Source organism: Bombus vancouverensis, chromosome 2 (genome assembly GCF_051014615.1).
Source record: "Bombus vancouverensis nearcticus chromosome 2, iyBomVanc1_principal, whole genome shotgun sequence".
Lineage (NCBI taxonomy): Eukaryota > Metazoa > Arthropoda > Insecta > Hymenoptera > Apidae > Bombus > Bombus vancouverensis.
In genome coordinates, this window is record NC_134912.1 from 12161934 (window position 1) to 12188891 (window position 26958).

At 39.9% G+C, this 26958-nt stretch overlaps 2 protein-coding genes across 2 annotated transcripts; both read right to left on the reverse strand.

The window, feature by feature from the left end:
- Nucleotides 1-23172: 23172 nt before the first annotated feature.
- On the reverse strand, nucleotides 23173-24567 carry LOC143304731 (uncharacterized). The gene has a single exon (XM_076627255.1). The coding sequence runs from the start codon at nucleotides 24561-24563 to the stop codon at nucleotides 24219-24221; it is 345 nt and encodes a 114-aa protein (XP_076483370.1). The 5' UTR covers nucleotides 24564-24567; the 3' UTR covers nucleotides 23173-24218.
- A 138-nt stretch (nucleotides 24568-24705) lies between these two features.
- On the reverse strand, nucleotides 24706-25622 carry LOC117163309 (uncharacterized). Its single transcript, XM_033345482.2, has 4 exons — nucleotides 25491-25622; nucleotides 25243-25390; nucleotides 25022-25174; nucleotides 24706-24804 (listed from the first exon to the last, which is right to left on the reverse strand). The coding sequence occupies exons 1-4, from the start codon at nucleotides 25581-25583 to the stop codon at nucleotides 24728-24730; spliced, it is 471 nt and encodes a 156-aa protein (XP_033201373.2). The 5' UTR covers nucleotides 25584-25622; the 3' UTR covers nucleotides 24706-24727.
- Between the last annotated feature and the right edge of the window lie 1336 nt (nucleotides 25623-26958).

A 26958-nucleotide genomic window follows, 5' to 3' on the forward strand; every position in this document is an offset into this window, starting at 1 on the left:
AAACATCCACGACATTTTATTCCACTCTAAATTATCGTCGCTGAAATCTTAGCCTCTACGTGTCTCCAGCCAAAACCGCCATCCGTTTTACACTGTAATAAAAAGCAATCTGCAAATGCTCGTAATTCGAGGTGAGCGCAATACGACGACGAAATAATAACCATCAATAAAAGACGAGCCGCAGTTTTCACCTGACCAGGATTAAAATTAGCTCTGGTTCGTCGCTCTCATTACACGGATCGACACGGTAAAAGAGGTGAGCGTGGTTTTCTTTTCTTCCACAAACGCCGAGGACGCAACAGCGTGGCGGGCGCAATTAAATTATCCGAATTACTTGTCAACGGAGCAATTCAAGCTTATCACGAGGCTCTTTGAATAGTCCAATCTGAAGGCTTGTACGGTCTGTGTAATAACATGTAGTCACGAACGAGCGTTTATGTACGCTTGTAAGCATTACGTAATAAATGCACAGCACCGGCATAAGAACTCTAACTGTCCAACAGAGCCGGTGTTGTTGCTTTACGAAACCCTCTCCCGCCTCCACCATACTCTCTTCTTTCCTTTCCATTTCTTTTTCTCCCTTCTTTTCTCCCCTTGCTTGCTTTGCGTCTGATTCGTACACGCGTTTATGCACGCGTATAACTCTAACCACGGCTCATAAATACGAGCGCGGAACACGGAGGCAACGCTGATGCGCGCCCCTCTCGACTCAAATGAATTCAAAAGAGCGTACAGTATTTTAGCAGGTAACGGAACATCGGTTCGATTAAATTGAATGCAGCTGGGACGCGCGTGTGATAAATTCAAAAATGAAGGAAGAGATAAAGAAAAGGGGAGAGAGGAAAGTAGCGATTCCTTCGCTAACAGGCGCGTGTGTGTATGTCTTATCTGGATGCGTAAACCTCGCAAGGTGTTCCTACTTGGCGCCATTTTTGCCCTCTTTGTGAGAATGAATGACTCACCTCTTCGCGGAGGTACTGGACACGATACTTTCCAAGAAACACTGGCGAATTTCCGAAATCTCCGCTTAGCGATCCGCAAATTAGTTAAATTAACGATTTCTTCTGTTTAATCAGTTTACTCTGCCAAATGCCATAAAATTATTTTAATTAGTGGTTGAGTCAAGTACTTGAGAAAATAATGTCGACCATTAACGAAAATGATTTGTACAGATGAAACAGTAAACAGGGTACAGCGGTTCGTGTATCGAAATTTATTTGTAGTGTTTGTATTAATTGGGTTAGTCGCGCAGCAAAGTGGGTGAGCATTAATACAACTAGCGTGCCGTACTGTATAGGTTGAACTTTTGGCCCGTTTAAATTTCCATAAATTCCATATACAACGTTGTCATAATACGCGAACGAACGATTAATTCCAGAACAGATGGCGACAATGTTCGGAAAGCCTTGGTTCCTACGAGAAATTGGTTTCACGTGCGCTATCGTGTTGCGGCCGCAGCGACATTATCCCCGTCTCCGTTCAAATGAACCTGTTTGTAACATTTACGTAGGAATCGAGCCTGTACATATAAGTTTCGTAAGCCGAATCCCGCGTGGGTATATTAAAGCGGTATAATAGCATATCAGAATCGTCCCTGAAGAACGGCTGCTTGCAATTCACCGAGGTGTGATCACCTGCCATAAGCCTAATACGATGTCGTAACGGTGGTGCTGCGGCTCTAAAACACACGCAGCTTTCAAATTACGTAGTTTCAAAGTGGTTTCTCGTGATGATATTAAATTACGAATTCCTTAACGTTTCCAAAGCTTCCGGAAGACACGCAAAGCGAATTTCCCTGCCCACCGATGCAAATAAATCCAAATTGAATTCTTACGCGTACGTGCCAATTTTTCGCTCGTCGGTTTTGTATTGTGCATCATCTGCTTCGTATTTATACACGACATTAAGCTCTCTGTCTACGTCGCATTTTCGCGGTGTACACTGGTACATACACGCTAACAAAGAGGATATCGATTTGTTCTGTCGATATCCTCGTTAAAATTCGTATCCGATAACGTTCGTCGATAATAACTTCTCATTACGGCACAGAAGAGTCTGACGAATCCAAATCAGATTTCAACTTCCGCGCGAGTGTGCTCGAAGGAAGATGCTCGGATAAACGGCGAAGGTAGCGGCGCGTTGTAAGGAAGACGATGGTGGAACGAAGACACGAGAAGAGAGCGTTATGCTGCGGCTGGGTGACCGCGTGGCTGCTTGCCAACCCACATACATCATACCGTGACATAATCATCCTATATTCGCACCCCACTCATTCGACTTCCCATGCTCCTGACTCCCCCGAGCCCTCCTACTGCTGCATTACGCTCTGCAGATAGTCTCATCCGTAGTATTACGTGGCGCTATCATAGCTACGACGCAGCGCTTGTGTTAAACGACATCCTACTTCCGTCCATAGCTAAGCAAATCGCATTGTGCCAACTCTGGACGTGGACCGTGAAACATCTATGCTGTCGACGAGAGGGTTGATCACCTAGATGCATGTAATTAGATTAACGCGAGAAAGTGGCTGCGAAAGTACAAGGTCTGATAAAGAGTTCAAGGACATCGTTCATAAAACGAGGGAATGATGTACGAACTGAAGGTTTGGGAGGGATAAAGTTTCAGCATTTCTACTCTGAATTGTTCATGGTGTAACGAACTAAATTTTTTGTATTAATCTACTTATCGTTATTTTGTGAAAACGCGCTTTGCAATCGATAACAATGACTGTCTCTAATGAAAGAATACAATTTTTAAATTCTCTAAAATTGTTAGTCAGACTTTGAACGTTTATGCAAACGTTTTCATGTTTCAGACGTTCAAATCATAAAACCCTTCGGAACATAGATCGTCCCATAGATCGTTGTTTGTATGCTGTTATCGTGCCGCGTTGTTCGACTCATCTGTACAGCATAATGTATGTAATTGACGGTTAAAACGGCGCAAGGAATTACAAGGCTTTTTATTAGACGACCGCGAATGAGGGTGAGTTTTACGTTTGAAGCGGTCAGTCCGGCTAATAAAATACCTCGAAATAACAGACGAAGCTAGGCGAATTTCTACGTTACGTTCACAAACTATTCTCATCCATAGTATTATGCGGTACTATCGTTCTTGTGATGCAACGTTCGTACTAAACGAGCTGCCTTTACGTTCTACTTCCGCGCATGGTATTCTGATATCAGGTTACGCCCACACTGGTCACGGCGCAACTCGGACGCACGTTTAGTTAAAGGTGCAAATTTTGCTGAAAGATCTGACGGTTCAGTTTCATAGAAGCTTTTACGATAATGTCAACACTGAAGCTTTCTTCTTTTTCGTAGAGAAAGAGAATAATCTGTTTCCACGTTGTCTATAATAAAGAACGTTATAAAAGAATATTATAAAACAATGACTCTACAGTGGTATCGTCGAAATTTATATTATATTTGGTCCAATAGACAATTTTTTACGTATTAAAACGTTCAAATAATTGTCAAATATTTCCTTTGACAACTTGTGAATTTCACATAGCGTTAAAGAAATTTAGCCTATTTCAGCTCAATCAATTTGTAGAATTAATTTCACCATGTTTTAAAGAAATCACATACAAAGTCGTATTTCAGTTTCTTTCTTAAGTTTTCTTTCTCTGTCGTTAATATCGACATTTGTCTAATAAATTTGCATTGAAATGCAAGTCCATCTCAGAACGGTTCGAGAGGCCGAGACTTTTCAGTCCGCGACATGTCTGTTTTATTCATCAGCTTCGTCTGTAGTTTAAACCGTAATTTCACGTCGTCTCGCACGTGCTCGGAACAGTTAACCTGAGCAACCTCCCTAATCGTCAAGAGCTGGATTGTTTAAGTACCCGGTATGTCATCTTGTTTGTTAAATTCTTCTATAATGACTAGGAAGAACTTTATCTCCGGACTTTAAGACTCGAAAGAAGCTTAGCGTCAGTGAGAGAAAATCTGGCAAGAACTCATGAAAACTTCCAAGAACGACATTCTGCGCCTAACACAATGTTCGTTTGATAGATATCTTTTTATTTAGGAGATCCGGAGGCTCGGATCTTTCTCTGATTTATGTAGTAAATCTCTAAATCGTTTTTAATCGTTTTTAATAATTATATAGCACTCACGGTACAGATTTTAGTCCAATCCCGACAAACGTTAATTATATTTGCAACATATTGGATTAATTTCTCTCGAAAACGAAATTTTATTTCAACCTTTTACATCTGCAATTTCATAGCACAAACTTTTAATCTCCAAACGATAACACTGTAAAATACACGTATGTGGTGATTTACGGGTGTAAACGAATGAGAAGACTCTATCGAATAAACGCGTTGAGTATGTTATCCAATGTGAAACGCGATAATCGTTTTCGCTATTCGAAACAGGCCATATTTCACCGTAATCGAGTGTAACGTCGCTCCACGATTAAAGTTTTAACTATTTACCGGGAAACAATTATCGCACGACTTTTAGTCGCATGTTTTCCGGATTCCATGTGCTTTTCGTGTTGCGTGTAACTCGTTTAATATTAAACGCATAGAAGCACAGCACGAAATACGCTTAATTGAACGTCATACGTACTGTCCGCGAGTTCTTGGCCGCTTAACGAACGACCGGCCAACGATTTACGATGAATTTGCGCGAACGCGAGACTTTTGCACTCGATATCGCTGATGAGATAAGTGTTTCGAATAAAATCCGGTTTACGAGGTACGCAGGTTTTGAAAGGGAAGGAGAGGCCCGAAACGTATTTACTATCGCGAAAGCGTGAGCAATGAAACTACTGGTGCGTGCTGCAACGAAATACGATACCGCCTTGTCTGTACTTTCACAAAGCTTAATACAAATTTATTAGTTGTCTTGGGCTGTGTACGCGACCTTATTCATTGTCTTGTATAGCGTTTTGACGAACAATGTTTTAAACGATAGGCAACGTGTAGGTTAATGCGATTCGTTTATCTGGATGGATTGGATACTTGTTCGCACAGTATAGTACAATGTACAACCTCTGTCATTGAATGAATGAATGAACTAAACGGATATTTACTGTTTCATTTGAGCCGACGAAGTGTCGGTGTCAAGTGGCTGAGAGGAAGGATTCTATCGGGTAAAGAATGTTTGTTTGAGTCAGCAGAATTTGTGATTCATCGTTTGCTTCCAACGATTCAGCGATCAAACATCTGGTCATTAGGTGTAAATAGCGGTAAATGTATAGCAACAGGTTCTTCTTCAAATGAAATTAATTCTTTTATTTGGTATACTGTTCGTGATTGAACACTTATGAAATGAAAAATATTTGAGAAATTTTTTTCCTAAGGCTGATATAATTTTATCACGCTTTCGTAACTATCATTTCGTATCTGTATGAAGCTAAAGTGCACAATAAGCTTTTAAAATCAAAGGCGGACAAAAATTAATTAATCAAAATGAAAACTCCTTCCCCTGTTCATTAGTCGTTATTCGATTTTGTTTGCGTTTTAATTCGCTCAAAATTAGAGAGCGTGTTATACGCAAATGTGCATTGTGATACATAAATAAATAATAATAATTTTATTGCTTTAAAAACCGAGGGATGAATATCAGTCATTACGTTAAAAAAGTTAATATTTCAGTAACAAGCATTATTAAAGCGCCAACACAACCAGTCTGTCCTTCTTACACGGTACATGATCCCAGATGAACTGCACTTTACCTCATACGGCTATAAATATGTATCATCACTAAAAATGGTTGCTTCAATACACGAGAGAAGAAGTGAGTTTCTATCGAGATTCAATAAGGTATCCTCCTGGTTGATCGACGAAATGAGAAAGAGTAGTACCATCGTAATCCCATGAAAACGTCGCCATAACCGTGGATCATGATACAAAGTTTGCCAGTGCGGATAGTGCCCCTTAGTCTAAGATGGAAGGTAAGTCGTAGAGGATAACGCGGCAAGTTTTAATTGTTACGAGTCATCGTGGCTAAAGTTATTTCATTCCGTGGCTATTAAATCAAAATTATTAGTCTTGATTTCATACTGTTGCGAACATAACGTACTACATCGGTCCTTCCACTGAAAGAACACTCACGATCCGTTGTACGGTTAACAAGTTGGCTCTCACACAATTCAGCGATATCGTGTACCATCTTCCTGACAGTATCCACACGATCTACTAACGAATCTTGCAATTATCTCTTTTTTATGGACGTGCTGGTAGAGCGAATTATCCAGTACCTATTGGTTACGTTGCAGTTACGATCTGTTTCATTAACAGTATCTATTACGAAATAGTACGGTTTAAAAGAAATTATATGTATATTTACATGTCGGCAATATCTTAGAGAAAGACTGGAAAAATTCTTATACCAGATTCTATACACGCAGAGAAACACAAAATTGTATGTTTCTAAAAGTTAACATGCTTTACAAGCAGGTTAGATATAACAGCGGTTTAAACACAGTTTGAAAAGCCGAACGATCGAACAGATCGGTCGTGGGACAAAAACGACCTTTAAACAGTGTTTAACTCGCGTGTAACACCGCGCAAGAATTTCATATTGTTCTTGAAAATGGTAATTGCAAAGTTATTATCGCGAGGATGCTTATAGAAAATTAGTTCGGTTCTCTGGTAGTAAACGCGGACAAAAGCAATATAATTTCCATTTATGTCGTTCACGAGTGCCTTCTTCGCCTCCCTTCGCCTCGTAGACTTCGTTCGAAATAATTGTGTCGTTTTTCGCGTTATCGTCGCTCGTTATTCGAACTATGCAAAACTCCAACGAAAAAAAGAAACGAATTCAGAAAATTGCTTTCTCGGCATACAGCGTGTCATGGGGACAAAGCTGCAATCTCACTGGTAACTATACCGAGCGCAGCCTCCGAGCGCAACAATTTCTTCTGGATGGAATCCTTTTTTGCGGTGACACCAGCGAACAGCGCTGTGCTAATTTCGTAGAGAAATCTCGTTCAAGTTTGCCCTACAAGAAACGAACAGGGAATTAATGACGCGGTCCCGAGGTCCGACGGATTTCGATCTGAAATCGAGAAATTCTGCCGAGAAGTCGCATTTATTAAACTTCGCAACTGTTCGATAATTGCCTGATGCAACAACTTCAAACACGGATAGCAAATGCTTGCCCTGTTTAATTAAACCAAGATGTTAAGTAAACATTAGGCAAATCGTGCACTGGGTGGATTGATAAAAAATTATTGCTTTGATGTCTAACAAATTCAGAGGACCTTTTTCGGATGAAATTTATTTGGAACTTTGTTTTGAACTATATCTATTTTACTTTTTTTTCAAATTAAGTATGTTAGAAGCTCACGTGCAAAGTTGTCAATCGTGTAAACAATATACTAATTCGTTGTCTCATTAAATTGTTTGATAATCTATGTATGCACAACAACAAGTCATGTTTTATTGTTAGTGGGCGTGCACAATCATTTAGAGGCACGGGACTACTTGAATGCATTGTTACTTTATATGGGAAAGAAAGACAATAAGATTGTACGAGCGATAGTGAAACCCTAGCTACGTTTAATGTGATTATTTAGCGTTCGTTTAATGATAGCAAATTATTGCTATTTCACTGTCAGTTAGTCTTACGTCTTTAGTACCTACACGTTTAATAACCGCGTTAGAGTTGCCTTTGAACTGTCTAAGCGTTTTCTATACGCCATAAATCTTTATACGATCTTGTCTTTAAAATATAAATATCTCTTTGCGTTTCAGTTAACATACATTGTAAAATTCATTTTCTAATCAACATTTGTTATATTTTTTACGTGAAATGCGCTTACTAAGACCTTATTCTAGATTTTTCTACTATAAATCCTTAACATTCTATACAGAAAGTGTTTTGCGGTACTAAGTTGTGTAGTCGAAGGTTTACGCTTCAGTTAAGCTTTAAAGGGATGGCGATTAAGAGTACAAAATTGTAAAAGAAACAAGAAGTAAGTTAGAAAGATGAATTTCAGGTATGGTTATTCCACTTACATTCCTAAGACTCAACCTACTTTACGTTGTACATAGTTTACGTTTACTTACACATTAACGTTCAAATAAACGATTCGTATAAACGTCGATTGATAATTACATGCTCGATCATGTAAACGTGGTCCCATTTTTGGTGCAAGTTTCACCATTTGGCGCATCCTGTGTCTATAGACTATTCTTGATGCGCGCACAAACGATTCCAACGGTTAATTGGCATCGCATTTAGGGACACGATGCAGCCGGGACAATTATAAATAGATTAGCAATCCTGTTCGTAATCAGTGCTAATGTCACTCGGCAATTCTCATTTGTCTCTATGATTGCGGACGAAATTGCCGGCTATACCTAGCTGTATCGTATGGAAAACTGCGCGCCGCGTCTCATTTCAATGGCCAACAGAAACCTGAATTCGATCTAATGCTTATCATCCGCGTATTTAATCGGATCTTGAATGGCTTCGATCGAGATACACGCGACGATTTAATTTGTCGTCCGCCGTCAATAATTATTGCTGATCGAACATCGACAAATTACGCAAATCGAACACAAGAACACACCGCTGCGCAGTACCTGGCACGCTCCATTAATATTTACGATCCGAGCAATTTCGACATCGATGAAAATCTCGCAGAAACGTGAAAAATATCCGCGATAAAGCTAGAACAGCGTTAAAGCTCGTTAAAAAGGATTGTTTTTGTCGCAACCAGATAAGAACCCTGAGTAAATGTCGATCTCAGGTGAAGTATAGTCGTCGTTCAATGTAGTCCCAGTTTTTCCGGCTAAGGTACAGCTTTTCTACGAGCTTGTCTCGCTCGACTAACGAATTACGTGGGATGCTAACTACAAGTTACGCGCTGCAAACGGACGAGTTTCCATGTTCCGCGATCTTTATGTGCTATGAAAACCTTGTAGGTAAAGGCGATATCGTGCGTGAACGAATGCTAAAAACTCGTAATTTACAGTTTAGAATCCATTAACGGACTTTAATTACCGATCGTTGTCGTTTACCCGGTTGGAGAAAAATCTTGCTCATTTTCAGACGATCGTTACTATCTACCACACGATCGATGGTCAAAAACAAGTAGATAATTAACCGCAAATACGTTTTAGTGCGTATAATTTGTTTAACGAGTCCAGTTAATAACTTTAAAGAAATTCCTGTGATGTGTTACACATTATAATATTCTACATGCAGCATGAAATAGAGAGCTATTTTTTTTAATCTTGATATATTCATAGTACATAGTACATACAATTAATCGCTAACGACATGAACGTAAATAACAAATTTAAAGCAATTAATATTTGTTTATAACGATATAATTTAAGAGCAATATTTGCTGAGCGGAGGATACGGCAACTAGTCGCGTGTTTTCACGCGTATCTTTTCTTTATTTGCACCGACTCGACTCGTCGGATGAACTTTCGTTTAATGTACCAAACGCACGGTCGATTATTCGTATCGCGCACGCGACGCAAAAATGTTAATTTTCACTACGTTTTAGCGAATCAGAGTCGCAGGTTTGCTACACGGTCTATGCAAAAACGCGCGCCTGTTCTCTCCGCGACCTATGAATACGGTGATTTCTTTTTAAAAGCAAAAGGGGGGACGTTTACGGCGCCGCAGGAAACTCGAAATAATGTCGGCCATCGCGCATAAAGCAATGACTCGGTAAAAATGCTTAAAGGCTCGAGCTACGGTGAACGTATGTGCCGGGACGGTCCCGGTAATTGTGTGTTTTTATCAAGGCGGGCTTCACAAATCTGTCGAGTTGTTAAGGTAAGTGCCTCGCGGTTGCATCCTACCGTTCGGTTCCTCTTCCCACTTTTGTCGTCCTCTTTCACCAATGTATTCCTCAACGGTGGAGTTAAAAGGTCGTCCAACGAACAGTTTTCTTCTTCTTTTCACCGTCGACGTGCTATCCAGATAGAAAGCTACACGTGGCCACACGTAACTTATCCGATCCTCTGCTGCGATAAGATAAAAGCTAAATAGTCCGCTAATTAAAGACCCCTGCTGGCTGTTCGAACCACCCTGAAACCTTGCTGCGGGAAACAGAGAAAAACGGGCGGTTCTCTCGCTTACTGTACGTCCGTGCGTATATTACGTTCCTCGGTATTCTCTCTCTGTTATTACACGTCCAGCTACGAAATTCTTGTCCTTTGCTTAACTATTAGGAGCATCGCGCGCTCCGCTCAATGGGAATCCGATTCCAATTAAATTTTATTAGCGAGCCGAGTTGAATTGGAGATAAATTTTATGAATTTATGAATTCCTGTTGGCTACCGAAATAGAAGATCAAAAGCTTTTATTCGTATTATAAAGAATTCGAATCAGCATAATAGCTTATGTTAAGTATGTAGAGCAGCGTGACGGTAATGATACTTCCATTTCAAAAGTAAAATTTATTAATATTAATATCGGTGTAGTTGTTATTTTTCTGATCCAAATTTTACTTGCTAGAAAAAGTACTTGAATTAATATACCTGAATAAAATAGAATATTGTAATCTCAAACCATTCCCCTGTAATTTCCAAATTTATTTCGTATGTATATTCTACGTTTGCGAAACGAATCGAGAATTTGCAAATATCGCACTATCTGCTTGTATACTTATAATAATAAATATATGGAAATATTTCACGAAACCACCACTGTGTCGAATCGATCAAGGAAACCATTAATCATTGAATGCAGAAATTTCAAAATACGTACATTACCAGGATAAGATCGACGAAAGGGATTACGTCTGATGCGAATAATAGCGACGAGAAAACAATCCAAGCTAATGTAGACAAATCCACGTTGATCCACGTGATCTGAAACGTTAAAGAAGAAGGTCCAGGTCAATTTGAACGGCAAAGTAAACGTATCCAAACAGGGTGACGCGAGGCGAACTGTGTCTGGGAAGGTTTAAACGAGTTTAACGAGCCACGAATCTGGACGGGTCGAGATGGGTTAGGACGGACGCACACGGGCCAGAACCGGTTGCGACGAGTCAGCGCATGCTGAAAACGATTTCAGCCGGATTATGATGAGTTCAGACATTTTCGGTGTGGGTCGTGACGAGTCGAGACAAGTTGACACGGATCGGGAAGATAACTTCAACGCCTTTGTTCCCTCGTCGACTCGATAACGTTACTTCTGGCCGGTTTTTGCTACTTCGACGAACATTATCGATACAACGTGAGGATTAACCGTCAATCTGCCAATTCCGAACACGAAGAGAAGGATATCGACGTCGTTTATCCTCGTCCGATGCGTATGGAGATTTTATCCGACAAATGTAATTGTTTACAAGTGTTTCAACGTTAAAGCGACAAGTATCAGATATTTTGGTTTTGTAATTATTGAAAACGTACGTACACGCACCTTTCACAAAGGTAATATTGACTTTTATCGAGGAAAACATACGATTAGATATATGTATGTACACTTCAATTATAATCATCTATGTATCGATAGTGTATCTAGGTACATATTGCGAATCGGTAATTCTCGATAATTAATTTTTGCAAAGAGATACAGTCACGTTTCGGCTGTAAGATTACTTGTACATACACATTGGTAGGTTTGTCGAATGTCAACGTTCTCAGTCACCCTTCAACGATCACACTGTCGTAATCGAGGAGAGTATGTTTAATCACTAGCGAGCGAAAGAATAAATTGAGCCTATTGAAAATATATGTCTGCCAAATTTTAATGAATCCGTTAATGAAGGATGATCAATATTCGGGCGAAACACCGGCGACTGGTTTCACCGTAATTTTTATCATTTAAATTCGTTTCATTCCGCGACGATCGCCGCACGAATGTGTGACTAATGATCGTTGAACACTACTAACGAGCTTCGACGTTTTCATTATCAAAGAGCTTTACGCTCCACCCCTAATTAATCGCGCTAAAAGATTAATGCCCCCGTGGAAATCGTTCGTTTGCACTTGTTATTTCAATTAGCTCGTTCGAAAGTGCGCCGCGGGCGGCTCGTTTGCTTGATATTTCACAGCCGAATAACATTCTCGAAGATCGTGCGGGCCCCACAACCTACCGTTTAATGCCGCGCGTAATATGTTTTAATATCTTGCGCGTGACTTGTTGTTCGAGTCGAACTCGGCGTACCGTGACTTCGTATACGAACGATTAATTGTTGCTTGTTCAACGACGTTCCTTCGTTTGAACTTCGCCGAACTATGTAACGCCGATAGACAACAACGCGACACGCTGCCAGTACGTTGCAAGCACATTGCAAGCACGTTGCCGACATACGAGAAAACGGTGCAAGGTTAAATTTGGAATCGATCGGTTCGATAATTCAATCTAAGGTGTACGCTCCGCTGGGAGGTCTTCCATCTTATCCCTGGATTCTCGGTGATACCAACGGCCAGATCCGAGATAGGAAGTGCCAGGCCAGCTTTATCTCTTATTTGTGGCCTCGTAGATTTCAGAAACGCTCTTCTCTTTGTCCACGCACTTTCCTCCGTCTACACGATTCTTCTCGTGTTTCGAGTCACGATGTTGTGGCTATCGTGTCCTTCCGAACGTACATACAGGTCCAAGACTTGCTGTAGACGATGCTCCGGGCTATATTCCGGCCAGTGCTTCAAATCTCCCCATTGGCCACGAGGCCAGACAGGTAGCTGTTAGCTTATGTAGATTAAATTGTTTCGAAGAAGCTCCGCTGCTGTTTATTCATCGCGAAACGACGTTGCTCGAGATAAACGCAACGATTCGAGGACCGTCTCCTTACCTTTAGTCCCGAGCTACTCGAACGTCCGACAACTCTCGCCGATGGTGCTCACGTTGTACAAGTTTGAAGGCCGGTACGGTGTCACGCGTTGTGTACATGTGGTTTCCTTTCCTTTTCCGTTTCCCCGCGTAAAGTAAAGCGTACGGATATTGGTTGAAACGGGTTAATGTTTAATCAAGCGAGATGTTCGTCATTCTTTTGTAGAGAGTTTGGTCAACGGGTTGCAAGTGAACGACAGAGAATAAATTAGATCGATCCGAGATCATTGCTCTCCTTATATGGACCTGTGTATACCCGTATATACACCGCTTAATCCTTTTATAATGCATCTAGAGATCGGGTAAGTAGTTAAATTCGTTATTGAGAATGTAATATGTCATACGTGACGTGTATTATTTATATCTGATGCCGCGAGTAAGAGAAATTTGTTGATAAGGAATGTTCATGTCGTATATCCTGTTATTCCGTTACATTATCAAATGATTAAAGCGATCGACAATTACAGAAGTTAAAATGTCAGCGATAATTTAAATAGAATATAAATTAAATACAAAATAGTCATGCAAATATTTGAGAATACTTTAAATATTTTAATACTTCTGATCAAGAAAAAAAAAAACAAGATGTATCTAAAACTCCAGACATGTTCCCAGAAATTTCTCTTTTGACAGAAACTGTCGTCTCGTTCTTTTAGAAAACTACTTCCTTGCGATGTCTTTTAACGAACAGAGAAATTAACACAAGTGTACTGCAATCTTCTTTAGAAAAATTTCTATATGCTTGACTTCCTACTTCATTCGTGCTGAAAGAAAAACTTCAAATTCAACAGCAAAAGTTTCGAGCAAACGCAAAGAAGAAAAGTTCGCTGATTCATCAAGTTTGAAAATTTTGCAGAAATTTCCAGAAATTCCCAGAAATTTCCAGAAATTCCCAGAAATTTCCAGAAATTAACATGTTTGTGTATTATACGTACGCGAAAAATCCGAATAGTATCAACGTAAATAGTGTATATCAATTCTAATCTAAAATGTCATAAAAGATGTGTCACAAGTTTTTATACAGTTAGTCACAATCAGTACTCCAAATACTGCAGTTAAATGAATAATCTGTACAAATGCATCGAATATTTATGGCCTCAGTAGAATAACTTTTGTTAAATAGGAGTCCTTTCTCTGAATTTTTTGGAAACAGAGCTAAAAAAAAATACAATTTTAAAAAATACATGATAAAAATTCCTCACAATTATCTCTCTTCTTTATGGCTTATACAGTATTTAATTCCATTCCATGCCACCCTTTACCCTGTTTTCATATCATACTCGTTAACCCGATTTTCACCTCGTACACACAGATATGCATACTCAATCACGCGTACGTCGTAACTTTGTACCTAAATATTTCAATCTCACCAAACAGTCCGCAGGAATTATATGAATCCCTAGCTTTTGTGAGCAGAACATTAAATAGCACCAGATTCTTCCATAATACAGGATTTAACATTTCATTTCCACTTTCAAATTACGATTCACGACGCTGTCGCAATTTTACGAGAAATGAATCCAGCTTCCAGTAATCCAGAATTATAATAAAATTAAAAACACAATGTACTCCCATCCGTGGAGATCCCGAACCAGCATAGAAACGTTAAATCTTTACAATACCGCGTATTTCATCATCAATTACGCGCTGTTACACTTGTCCACGGTAAACGTGGTAGCAGGACGTTGCAGAATCGTTCGGCCACGGTTGAAAACGCGCGGTGAAACAACCGGTCGTCGTCATCTTCGTCGTTGGCGCAGCGTGGAGAAAGCGGGGGCAAAGAGGACGATTAAAGTATCGTAAAAAAGTTTTTACGCGTTCGCGAAATTACTTCTGGGTGGTAAGCGGGTCTCGCATTGTTCCAGTGAAAGAGGATGAGACGGCGCCGATGCGCGCGTTTCGGCCGCAAGTCTCTCGTGTACGATCCTCTGAAGCACGGGGAGAGCCTTTCGATCCTGGTTGGGCGCTGCTCGCCGGTTGCTCGTTGTTAATTTACCGTTAGCCACGCCGGCCCGCAGGAGAAATTCCCAGTTTACCGGCGGAGAGTATTAAAACGGCCGTACGAACGATTCGCTGGCGCGAGGGATTGAGTCGAGCTCGCAACCCACCTAATGACTGTCCGCCACAACGAAAACAATAAATGCACACGTGCGCGTACTGCACGTAGCGGATATTTTCTTTAAAGTCTGGTAACGCCCTGTAGTTCGTGGAATCGTTCGATTTTGTCGAATAAAATTTTATTTCTATGGATGCGGAAGATACGAATCGCTATTTAGATTACGATGATAACAGATCGAATGGGCGAGCATCGACAATGAGCGCGCGATTTACGTGTACGCTTGTATCGTAATCTTACTGATTTCCGTAAAATTCAATGTTTTTAAAAAGATTGGCTCTCAGACGTGTGTTAGGATTCTTTTGAATTCGATTGACAATATGTAGCTCCGTCTACCCTCTAAATTATGGTTACATAATTTATAAACTCGCACATCTGTACGCGTCATTTACTGCAACACGGTTTGTTAGTGGGAACTTCGTTAGTGCATGGTCATCTTCCTTGTTGCTTCGTAATTCTCGGTTCCTAATCAATCTGAAGAAGACACGGAGACAGGGAAAAAGAATTCTCTATGATTACTTTTACCTCTTATACGAACGATAATAAACCGCGTGCATAGAATTTTCTAAGAGAATACTAAATACAAATTTATATGTCGTTTTACGGCAAATTTTTGGTCGAAAGTTATTATTAACATTTACCACGATACCTCGTATAGTTAACTGTCAGGTGAAAAGTGATCGGACGCTGAAAACGATTCGCGAATGTCAAACAGCGTGTACAACGAAACACATTACGCCGCAGCTGCTTATTCCCAGATAGTCGTTAGTCTTTCACAGACGATAGCGTCGTGTCTAGGATCGACGACAGCTCCCTTCCAGTTACGGTACAACCATCCCGTTGCATCTTTTATTGCGACGAATGCACGTCGATTAGACAAGTTTTCCTTCGTCTCGGTCTTTTCACGTCGTTTCGACTTGCTTGATTGGCGACATTTATAATGCATGAATCGTTCAGCGCTGCTGGTGTTTTATGCTCACGCTTCAATATACTTTCTTGTCATGATACACGTCGCAATGATGAATTATGAACAACGAATGACGGATATTGCAAAGTCGCGTTTCATGGGGAAAAATTCTCGATCGGGTCGGCTATTTTGCTCGACGAATCACGTTTGTTCGATTTGCAGTTAACCCCTTTTCTTCTCCACTTTCTGTCGATTCGTTCTGCTCTCTTTTTCTCTTATTCTTCCTTTTTTCTTAACGTAAATTGCAACGTATTTGTTTTCTCTCGATTGCTTTCCGTGCGGTTTTCAATAACGTTCGACGTGAAAGCGACTAAATGCCCGGCCCGATCCTCCTCCAACGTTCCCTCTTAACGCGTATCGAAGTTTAATAAAGTTCAATTTAGTCTCGCATAATTTCCTTGAACACTTTCACTTGTCAGTCGCGTTTGTTCCGCGGCAATTAGTTTCGAGGCTCGATAGCTACGAAATAACGCGGCTCGTCTTTAAATTATCCTGGAACGGAAGAAATATTAAATATATTCAGTTACGTAGCCGCGATCGGCGCTCCTGAGCAATTTTCTAAGACGTCGTAACACCTGACAGTAAATTGCAAACGAACGAATAGGAAAATTATACGTTAACGTGGTTAGTTTTCTCTATCACCCATTATGCACCACTATCACTCGTCGTTCGTGAACTTTCTTTGTCAATCGTTCAAAGCATCAAACGATTCATTTTATTAAGCATATTTTTAAATTCAACGTACTTTGACAGTTCTATTTTTTACGATCGAACCTGTTCATAGCTCATTGTGTCCTGGCATATTGTCTGTTCGATAATTTCAGCAAATTTATGCTTTCAAAGTAAATACCTTACAATGAAAGCGTCGCAGAATTTATTTTATTCCTTGACATCCTTCTCTCCCTATACACAACGTACAATTCACGGTGTTACGTCTGAAACTTGAGTCGTCGTCAATTTTAATTGAACTGATGGCGCCGTTTGTCTCTGTATACGCGTGGTATTATGCCTACGAGGAATGACGAATGAATTGAATGGTAGATGACATACGAGGCGATAGCCGCGAATACCGCTTGATGTCTTCTTAAGCCTCGACTTATAATCGAGCTGCGGCAGGCAGGGTTTCAATGGCGGCGTGGCTAACGGAAATCGCATCTTTGTCCAGCCTCGGTGACTGATCGCCTCGAAACGACGTACACACCGCACCAACTGGCTCGAGAATCGGATACGTTTATCATCTCAATTAATTAGACGTGTCGCGAGAAATGGTAAACTCACGCGAACGCGTTGTCAACGGGGGAGTTTACAGTCGGATTGTATTTTAACGACGAAAATCTGGCGTTCCAGCGAATTCAGCTGAATTCGGTGCTTTGCAACACGCGATACGGCGAATAAAGAGAAGAAAGAAAAAGTGACGGCGAGATAGAGCGAAAGAGGGTGGCATATTCACGGGGAGCTTGGTGGTTTTGATTAAATGACTGTGTTTTTGCTCGACGTAGTTTTCAAGGCAGCGCCGCGATTCAGACCAGCTTGAAAGACCGTGTTCATTTGGCGGACGGTGACAGACGAATACACGTTTCGGCGGGAAACGATTATCATGTTGAAAACGACGCAGCGACTGAATCGACGTTGGTCGCCGTTGGAGGGACAAGAGTAGTCGACCGGCTGAATGCCGACATTGTCGAAAGTCACGTTTGCTGAAGCTATTGAACTCGCCGGCTATCTGTTTTCCATTCCACAGGAAACTTCGCACGACTCGTCTCGCGCTGCGCCACGTCGGTATTCAAACGAACCCGTAAAAACAATGCCGCGGCCGCGATATAGAATCGCGATTTGACGTTCAGTTCATTAGTTATAACAAACACGTACTTTCTATATCCTTTGTTACGCCTAAATTAATGGCCGTGTCAATAACGCTTCAAATGTATTATTTTGCGGTCTGTTCCATTATATCGTTGTCCATTTAACTACCCGATGCTCTAGAAATTTCTATGCAAAATATGGTACACGATTCCTATATGTGTGAAAACAGACTCTATCGTTTGTTACGTCGAAATGCTATTATTATGTTCACTTTTAATTAATATATTTTATGAATATTTAATTAATAATAAATTGAAATGTAACACAGAAGATATTGTACGTAAACATCGAAATGTTGTTATCACCTAGGATATTCGTTTCTATTAAAGCGATCCTAAATGTTGCAAAATAATCGCCGTTCTGGCACGTGATTGATCAGACTCTTTTTTAACGCACGTCGCGATACGTTAGAGATATATAAAAGGCTCCCGTACACGTTTCACGTTTTCCGAAGGCCGAAGAATGGAGAACCTGACGTTAACTAGGTACGAGATTAATCTATCAACCTTCGTTGCTCTCCTTTCGCAGGTTGCAGTGTCAAGGATCATTCGTACGTATTTGATCCCTGTAGCGTCTTTTCGCGCGAAACGGCGTTCAATTGCCCGCGGAAAAGTCACGTTCGATCGCAGCCGGTGAAACGTGCAAAGTTCAGCCGCGATAATATATCATAGCCGGTGCAGCCACGGTCTCGCTGGGCGAACGCGCGACGAGCTTTTACGCTTTCGCGCGATTTAAAGAGATATACCCATTGTGAATTATGCCTTGCTTCCCTGTACGATGACGAGCATCTCGTGTCCAGTATTTACGGCTATTGTCTTCGTTGCCCGCTTCGGGCTAGTGCCACGATCGCATCGTGATCGTTATTGAGGCGCGTGGGTCGTCTTCTTCCTCCTCCCCTTTTCTTTTCCTCCTTCCTTTTCCCCGATGGATCAACCTCAACAATGTTTCCAACTTCGCCTGTATGTACGTATTACCTAGATCAATGGTTCCCACGTGTTTCGATAAGGCGACCTTTTCATGACTTTTTTAACCTTCGCCTACCCTACGGGTCTCCTTCGGACTACGTTCAGTTTGATGATAAAAATTGATCGAACGATGAGGAGAAGAGAAACAGGTCGAGCCCGTGGATACTCTATGTTCGATATTAAAAATTCGTAGTCGTGGATACGTTACAGCCTACGTATTTCTTTATGAATCGCGAGTATTTTCGCAATTATTTATTTGGTTGGCTCTATGTTTCGCGTATAGAAATTCTAAGAAAGCTTCATATTCGTCGCAAACGCAACTAAACACGATACGGTAGTGAATCACGTTGAAACGCGAGCGTTTCATCGGCTTTTCCGTGGCACTTAAAATTTTAATCTCGAGCTAAATCTCGCCACGGTACTTCGTCGCCGGAGTGCTTCGCTGTTCATTGCTCGAAATGGCTTACCGGATTACCGGTATAAATCTCAGTCGACTTACGTTAACTTTCGACGAAGCAACTTTTCCTTCGTCAAACAACAAAACAATGAACATTAATTTCTTACAAGTATCTAGAAACGATCGTCTTCGACTTTTATTCATCTCATGAACCTCATCCTCCGATTGGTAAGTTTACTATACGAAATGTTTCGAAAGAGCTGTTGAATAATTTGCAGACATATTATATAGCTAGAAGCAGATAGAATGGCAGAGATATCGTGATATTGGTTTTTGGCGTGATATGAACATTACGGGAATTGCAAAAATGCGTGATCAATGCGCGCAACTCAATTGGAATCAGGCGGGCGTGTTAGAATGCATGTGACGGTTCACATATGTATACAGTATTATGTATAACAACGCACGTGTGGCTTCCAGGAGAGACTGCTATAAATGTCTTCTATGAAATCACCTGCCATTAAGTCCTGTTTGATATAACTAATACAGTTTACCGGGCTATTTTGTTCGATATTAGCATTAGATTAACCCTAACTCGGGCTAATTTAAAATTCTAAATTCATAAGGTCAGATTTCATACCACTTAGTTGTTCTCATTCTCTGTCCTTCTTTGCGCACGAATCTTTCAAATAAAACACAAGATTGCTCAACTCATATCCATTAGAACGCCCTTATAAATTCAATTGACATCCTATTTCAAAATATAAAACACCCTTACAAATTACTTGAACTTTTGAACTTTCCAAACACTCTATATCTGACAATAGAACGGTTAAAAGTATCCACGTTAAGAGTGCACGCTAGCCGAGAATGCAAAATTGCGGCTCAACCGATCGTTAAACAGACATCGTTAAACAGACGTCGAGCAATAGAAGAGACAGAATCGTTGAATTTGTGGTGCAAGATCGAGCGTGGTGCATTCGCGTGTTCTCGTAGCTGCTACCCGTACGCGAGTGTATCACCGATGTGTCGGTGTATACAGTTATAATTACCGCGATTCCAAGGCACGGTTGCGAGTGCGTCTACGATTACCCATTACCCGGATGAATATCTCGGATTACGGCACGGCAGCTAAATAAATTACTAAAGTACGCGGGCTCAGCTGTGTCTTTTCTCTCCCTCTTTCTTCTCTTTCTGGTCGCTGACTCGTGTGCTGCTCGCACTCTACCTTCTCCATTTCGCGCGCTATACACACGTACACTCAGCTCGCTGGCTTGCATATTAACAACGCCATAATGCGTGTGCACCGGTATAAATCTCGTGCATGGGCCGACTACGATTCTCGATTCGCGAGCACGTGGGGGCATAGAGAGCAGAGCTTCGATCTCCATTTGGTAACGAGGAAGCATATCTTTGTCGCACCACCTTGTACTTGCGCTGGTCCCGATCCACGAAGGGGAAGGCACGCGGCCACCGCCAGTTTATGCGGCACGACGCGCGTAAATTTCGTACACGGTTGTATTTTTGCGACCACGACAGGGTCCCGTGTACGCACAGCTAGTTATACGGTAACGTTTGCCTCGTTATGAAAGGTTTATTAATTCGAATGTACGCGTCCCATCTCGCGCGCCCGTATCCTCTCCTGAAGGCAGAATGGATTTCCGAGACGGAGAGCCTGGCGAAATTTGCTGCCGTGCGAAGGGCGCCAGGATACATACATTCCTTCGCACGTTCCCCACACACAGTGTGTTTGATGAACGGTCGATTGGAAATCGAGGTTTACCGCGACCTAACAATTTGACAAATATTTCGATCATTTTTCAACGGTTACATCGTAGGGCAGAACAAGAAGGTGGTGGACTTCATTTTTAAAACACGTTTCGAACTGAAATATTTTGAAAGTACTAAGCATTGAATTTACCAGTTTGTTGATAAAATTAATGCAAGTTAGTAATGCATGTAAGATGTCAAAGTCTACCTCAATTTTTATTACATGCGGTTCATTATTGTTACAAGGTCGATTGCAATTACTATAACAGCCAGTATCAACGAATTACGTATCTGACAAATAGATTGAGAAATACGAATTTAATTGGCCTGTTTCTTCTGATCCATCTTTACTTAAATTACTCTAATTCTTGTGCGAACATGTTGCGTCTCCTTCTTTCCTTCCGAGTTTCTCTTGCTCTCTGCCTGACCAAGTACAATGACTTTTTATCGAACGGCTGTAATCTTTACTGGAAACAAAACCTTTCCCTCGTGGAGATTTATCAGTCGCTGTCTGCGCAACATACTAACCAGGCCCGCGCACGTAGATAACTTTCTCCCGCGTGATAAGCCGTAAGGTATAAATCTGAATTGTTTTTATAATTCCCGGGGAAGAGATGAGGTATCGAGATAACGGGGATTCTAACGAAGTCTGTAATTTGCGGGCCGCCAGCGGAGCGCGCGATTCACGCCGGGCCGAGCGTTAACAGCGGCCCACCGCGAGATGGATCGCGATTTAAACCAATCGACACCAGATAAACGCGGGAAAAACGCCACTGGCGTTGCGTCGCTGCTAGTTACTGACTATCGATCGCCTATTAACCTCCAGAAAATCGAACGCCTATAAACTGTCTGTTTTGCGTTCCTGTGGAACAGCATCGCCTGCTGTGCCGTTTTCTCTATAAGTTAGATAGAAGCTTGAAATATTTTTAACGATTTGATATAGTATATGTGAATGAGTTTTTAATGTATTAGTTTTATTTTCTTGTTAAAATTATAATTTAATTGTACTTTAATTCAGAAAAACTTCAGTAACAAATGTTTCATAAAATGTCGTATACTTAATCCTAGAATGTAGTAATCTCTGTAAAAATAGAATCTACTAGAGCGCAAACTTCCAATGAAGTCGGTGACGCGAAAAGCTTGCACTCTCCTAGTTAGTAGAAGGTTCCAGTCGACTTAGGTTTCCTAGTAGATTATTGTTCCGATTCTGCCGAAGCTTTGAACGAGATTAACGTTTCAAGAAATTACTATGTCTATTGTAAGCGACTTTCTATCTGACCTATGTTAAACTTGGATAAACCAGTTAATGTCATTTTCGTAGATGTTCGTAACCCTTTTTTGAAATAAATTGTATATTACATTGTATCCGTCGGTCAACAGGAAGTATGTTCGAACGAAAGAGTTCTAGCATTCTAGCGTTAGTATATACTATTGTCTGCTGTAGTCTTTGAAAGGTCAGTATGTGATTAATAAATCTAATGTTTTGAAATGTTAGAATTGGAACACGACACCATGAAACATTTCAAACGTTACATTATATGTTAGTTGAAAGATATTTTCGTTTCAAATTTGAATTCGTAAAACGATTAGTTGTATCGTTTTCTTTACGAAACTCTGACAGAAAGAAAACTTTCTTCCGTTAGAATCGAGAGAAAGGATTCTGAATATTGTGCAATGCGTTTCGTAGTACGAGTTGACATTTTAAAGGCGTATATTTTTAAAGATGCACCGCTACTTTCTCACAATGGTAACAATGTATCAATGGACGGGTTGCGTCAGTAGGCTTCATATTTCCGATGATTTATATCCGGAGACGCGTAATTGGTCGTGGCCGTAGAACTTCCTACATGCTGCGTAACGTCCACATTCGATATAGATCATCCGCAATTGCAGCTAGTAACAGTCGCATTGTCACACTTGCGATATCACACAAATGCAACTCGATAAATACGAAGAAAGTAGCCAAAGTGAAGCTTATAGTTAATTATTGTCGTGCTGTTTTTCTATATAGGCTGGCGAGTTTAGAAATTTTCGAGAATTTAATCATTGAAAATATATCGAATCTAAATATATTCCCTTTTGTCGAAATACAGAAACCATTATCTCTACTGGATTATATTTAATTATCATATAAATTATACAGTATGTAACTTTCGCGGTAAACTAATATTAGATATTCACATTAATAACTAGCGTTAAGTTAACAAAACAAGGTGAATAAACGAATTAAATACAAGCAGATAATGTGTGCACAAGATATGTATTACCTTTAAGATACACAAAAATAAAGAAACACCCATATATGTAACGTAGATTAAATAATTAAATAATTAAGCTTTTCAGCCCACTAATACATATACTTGTAAATTACAAGTTGTGACCATAACGTTTGAAATAATTTGTCCATTAGCTCATACAATATTAACTATACTATTCACTATTTTATACAATGGCGGTTACAGATGCATTTGTTAATATTTCAAACATATGACATTTTGATATTTGCAAATGATTTTATAATTATTCATTCTTCTGAATAGCCTTAGTTAGTATTCCTCCTTATGCACTTGACGTTTATTCTTTAAAGTCCTTCACAATCGTTCTATCACGACATCAATGCTGTCCACAATCGCTTACTCATCAATTCTAGCTAATACGCAAGAAATCCTGACGCGTTCGTTTTCTTCCATGCTCTCGGTTCCATCTCCGACGACATCGATTGATACTTTAAAACTATTTTCTTCTGAAAGTTATGTTTTGCATGACACGTTTGGTCGATTCACTAGAGGTACTCCAGTGACCGTCTTTTTCTAGTTTTCTTGCTTAGAAATTCCAGTTGATGATATAAAATTCCGCTAGCAACCATCTTTTTCCTCCTCGATTACTGCTTATTCATCAATTTCTGTTGATGTCTTGAAATAGTCTGTAAAGATTGTCGCTTTTTTCTGGTCGTAGTTGTTTTTCCAGCAGATCGATCGTTACATGACAGCGGATGATTTTTCATCAATTTTCTCACTCGATGAAGTTCATCCTTTCATGGTCGAGCATTCTGTGCGTGATTATATTACTTTCGACAGATGTCGTTGTGTCAGCGTTTTCTATGTATTTTCTTGAAATTTTTAACAACTTTTCCAGATAAATGTGAAGTATTTTTACTTTCTCTTTCAACGATAGACGTTTCTTGATCAATTTTTATTATCCGGTTATCTTTCTTTTCTTGTTAATTTCTGGAAAATTTGTTCTTAGCTTTGACAAAAACGAACAATCGTGTTTTTTCCCTTTTAAATTAAGTTCTCCTTTATTGTTCTATATTCTTATCTAATGCATTTACTTCTCTGTTTGATCGATCGATGGTCAATATGCTACTACGCTTCTTCTACTCTTCTTCGAATTGTCTTTTTTCCTCGTCGACAGCTACTTTTTCCATAACATTCATCGGACCTTGAGAAGTCTCTTCTTTCGCGCTAGTTAACGACTTTTTCTCAGCTTTTTCGACCGAATGACTCTGCTTTTTTGTGCTAGCTGATTTTTCTTCCAGTTTCGTTGATATCTGAGACCCTTCCCAGTGTTTCCTCTCGCTGGTATCTGTTTTTGCATTCCCTTTCGACGATACCGGAGAATCAGCAGAGTGAATAACGTGTTTTTCGCCGACAATTTCTTTTGCGTCACCTTCTGTTGATTTCCGATAACCATTGCTGTAACCTTCTTTCACCTCGTTCATATCGATTCCTTCAATTCCTGTCGATAGTCGAGAATCGTCTTTATCACTTGATTCATGCTCTTTCAACTGAGCAGAATCAGTTTTCTCGAAGCCCAGACTGGCTCCTTTAAAAAGTAATATGTAGTTGTTTCTTTATTTATCTGCTCCTTTAAAAGTAAACTTTTTCAATGTAACGTTGGGCGTAGGCGTTCTACATTACCTGATGTCTTTTCTTCACGCACGAGGAAAGGCAACTTTATCACTGAAAAATATAAATTGCATTTTCAATAATTTTACCGTTGTACTGTTCCCGTATTTTTGTCGAATTTGCTTTTTTCCGCCGCATTTGATCGCGAATTAATTGTTTGTTCGCGTTACAGATGCGTTTTATTTGTTTTCAAATATCGAAGTTTACGTGTACTTTGCAAAGAAATACTTTGAGCATAAATGTTTGTGTTTTTATACACGAATCGAATCACCTTTCTTAATATTGCTTTTGATCGTTTCAATCACTTCTTTGGCTGCTCCAATCACTTGTTTGGCTGTTCCAATCGCGTTTAAAATCGTCGAAATGATGAAATTGTCCTTACCAAGTAAGAACGCTATCGGTGACGTAGGAATTCCAAATTTCTCTGCGTAATTAAACAACACAAATATTATCAATTTTTCAAAAATCTCGTTTGATCTGTTACCACATTACCGATACTCTGCTGCGCTATATTAAATGCCCCCGGTTCCCCTAACTTTCCATTTTCAAACAGTTTCAATGGTGTAAATTTATCTTTCAATGATATTAAATTTTCAATTAATACATTCAGCTTCTCTTGCTTCTCCGCTCTTTCTTCTTCCTGGATGGATAAAAATTAATTTAATTGGTAAAATTAACATAAGTATAATTTATATAGAATTTAGTAAAACACTATAAAATATTTTAACTGTATTACATACCGAATTGTTGTCGACTTTTTCCGAGTGCAGAAGACCTGGATGGGCCACTACCCACGACGCAAAAGACACCAATAGTATCGTTGACACCTTCATGTTACACCAGGTCTCGGCTACTGATGGTTACGAACCAGTTAGCCGATTATATACTCCGTTTCACAGTTGCAAAAACACCTTACTACACAGAATATAATAGCAAGGGTGTAAATTATGGCTTCCTGAAACTTGCATCTCTGGCAAGATAACAGTGTTTAATGTGCTTATCGTATTCATTGGCGCAGATCGATTTCCAACACATCGAATCCGAGGACATGTTGGCTTTAGGTAATTGGGCATGAAATATAATATTTTTTACAGACGTTTATGCATTTGTGCCATGATTAATTGGAATGGATTGTGAAAATGGAAGGATTCTGTTGTTATATTTATTTTTAAATGTGCGATAAAGATTATTTTAAATATTCGCCGATGATCAAAATCGTATTATGTATCCTATATTAAAAAGAATTCTTTTACGTTCAACCCAATTTATCGTATATTTTATATAACATATTTCATATTACAATTGTTCCAATTATATCCCTGCAAAATCCCGATTAAACTTTATAAACAATATAACGAATATTTCAATTTGCTTCAAATTGATAAATAATATGTTTTCATTGCGTTATACATGAAACTATACGTATTTATTTTACAATCGAGATTATTATATTATACTATATGATTTCCATATGATTTCATCTTTCGTAAAGCTTGTCAGTATTCTTTCATGTTTTTTATGTTCCGTTAATCGAATGATGTAACGTCTATTATACAATTTTGAAATATTTGCGAATTATGTTTGCAGAAAGATATCGTACGTATGCTGTGGGTGTTATATAAATATTTAATATACATTTTGAACAAGTTCGTTGATGCAAAGCTTTTTGAATATTCGTGAAATCAAATGATAACGTTAAAATTAAAAACGTACAGAGCGTGGCAGAGTTGCCTTTCATTGCTGGCGAATTTCGTCCTCTGCCGGAATAAATAGTTCGGAAGGGGTGGTTGTTCTCCAAAATACACAGACTACCAGCCAAAGCTCATCTCCAGCACGATGTCGCCCATGTCTTAGAATATTAGCTATTTTCCGCTCGGCTGCACTGGATGAAGCGGCATTCTTTCTTTTTTTTTTCAGTCTTTCTGTTCTTTTCCTGTCTCGTCGTTTCTTCACTCTTGGAAAGTGAGTGTACCTAGTGTATACGAGGAACGCCAGGCGGATGGAAAAGAAGCTTGTTTCGTTATGTGCGACGATCAAGGAACTTTGTTCGTCCCTGATCGTCGTCGTACCCATCATGCACGAAGGTGTAGATACATCGAAGGAAAAATTCTTAAAATTTAGCCGAAACGAACGCGACTCGACGATATTCGTCTCACGTTTGATTTCATTCCCGTTCGTTCAGGCCCGTGACAATTTCTCCGCGTCAAA

Bases quoted from the DNA above. Each gene is read 5' to 3' on its own strand.
- LOC143304731 (XM_076627255.1), bottom strand. From the start codon at position 24,563: ATGAACGAGGTGAAAGAAGGTTACAGCAATGGTTATCGGAAATCAACA.
- LOC117163309 (XM_033345482.2), bottom strand. From the start codon at position 25,583: ATGAAGGTGTCAACGATACTATTGGTGTCTTTTGCGTCGTGGGTAGTG. The intron at 25,391-25,490 runs GTATGTAATACA...TTATCCATCCAG, and splicing joins AAAAAGTCGACAACAATTCG to GAAGAAGAAAGAGCGGAGAA. The intron at 24,805-25,021 runs GTGATTCGATTC...TATATTTTTCAG, and splicing joins CAAAAGCAATATTAAGAAAG to TGATAAAGTTGCCTTTCCTC.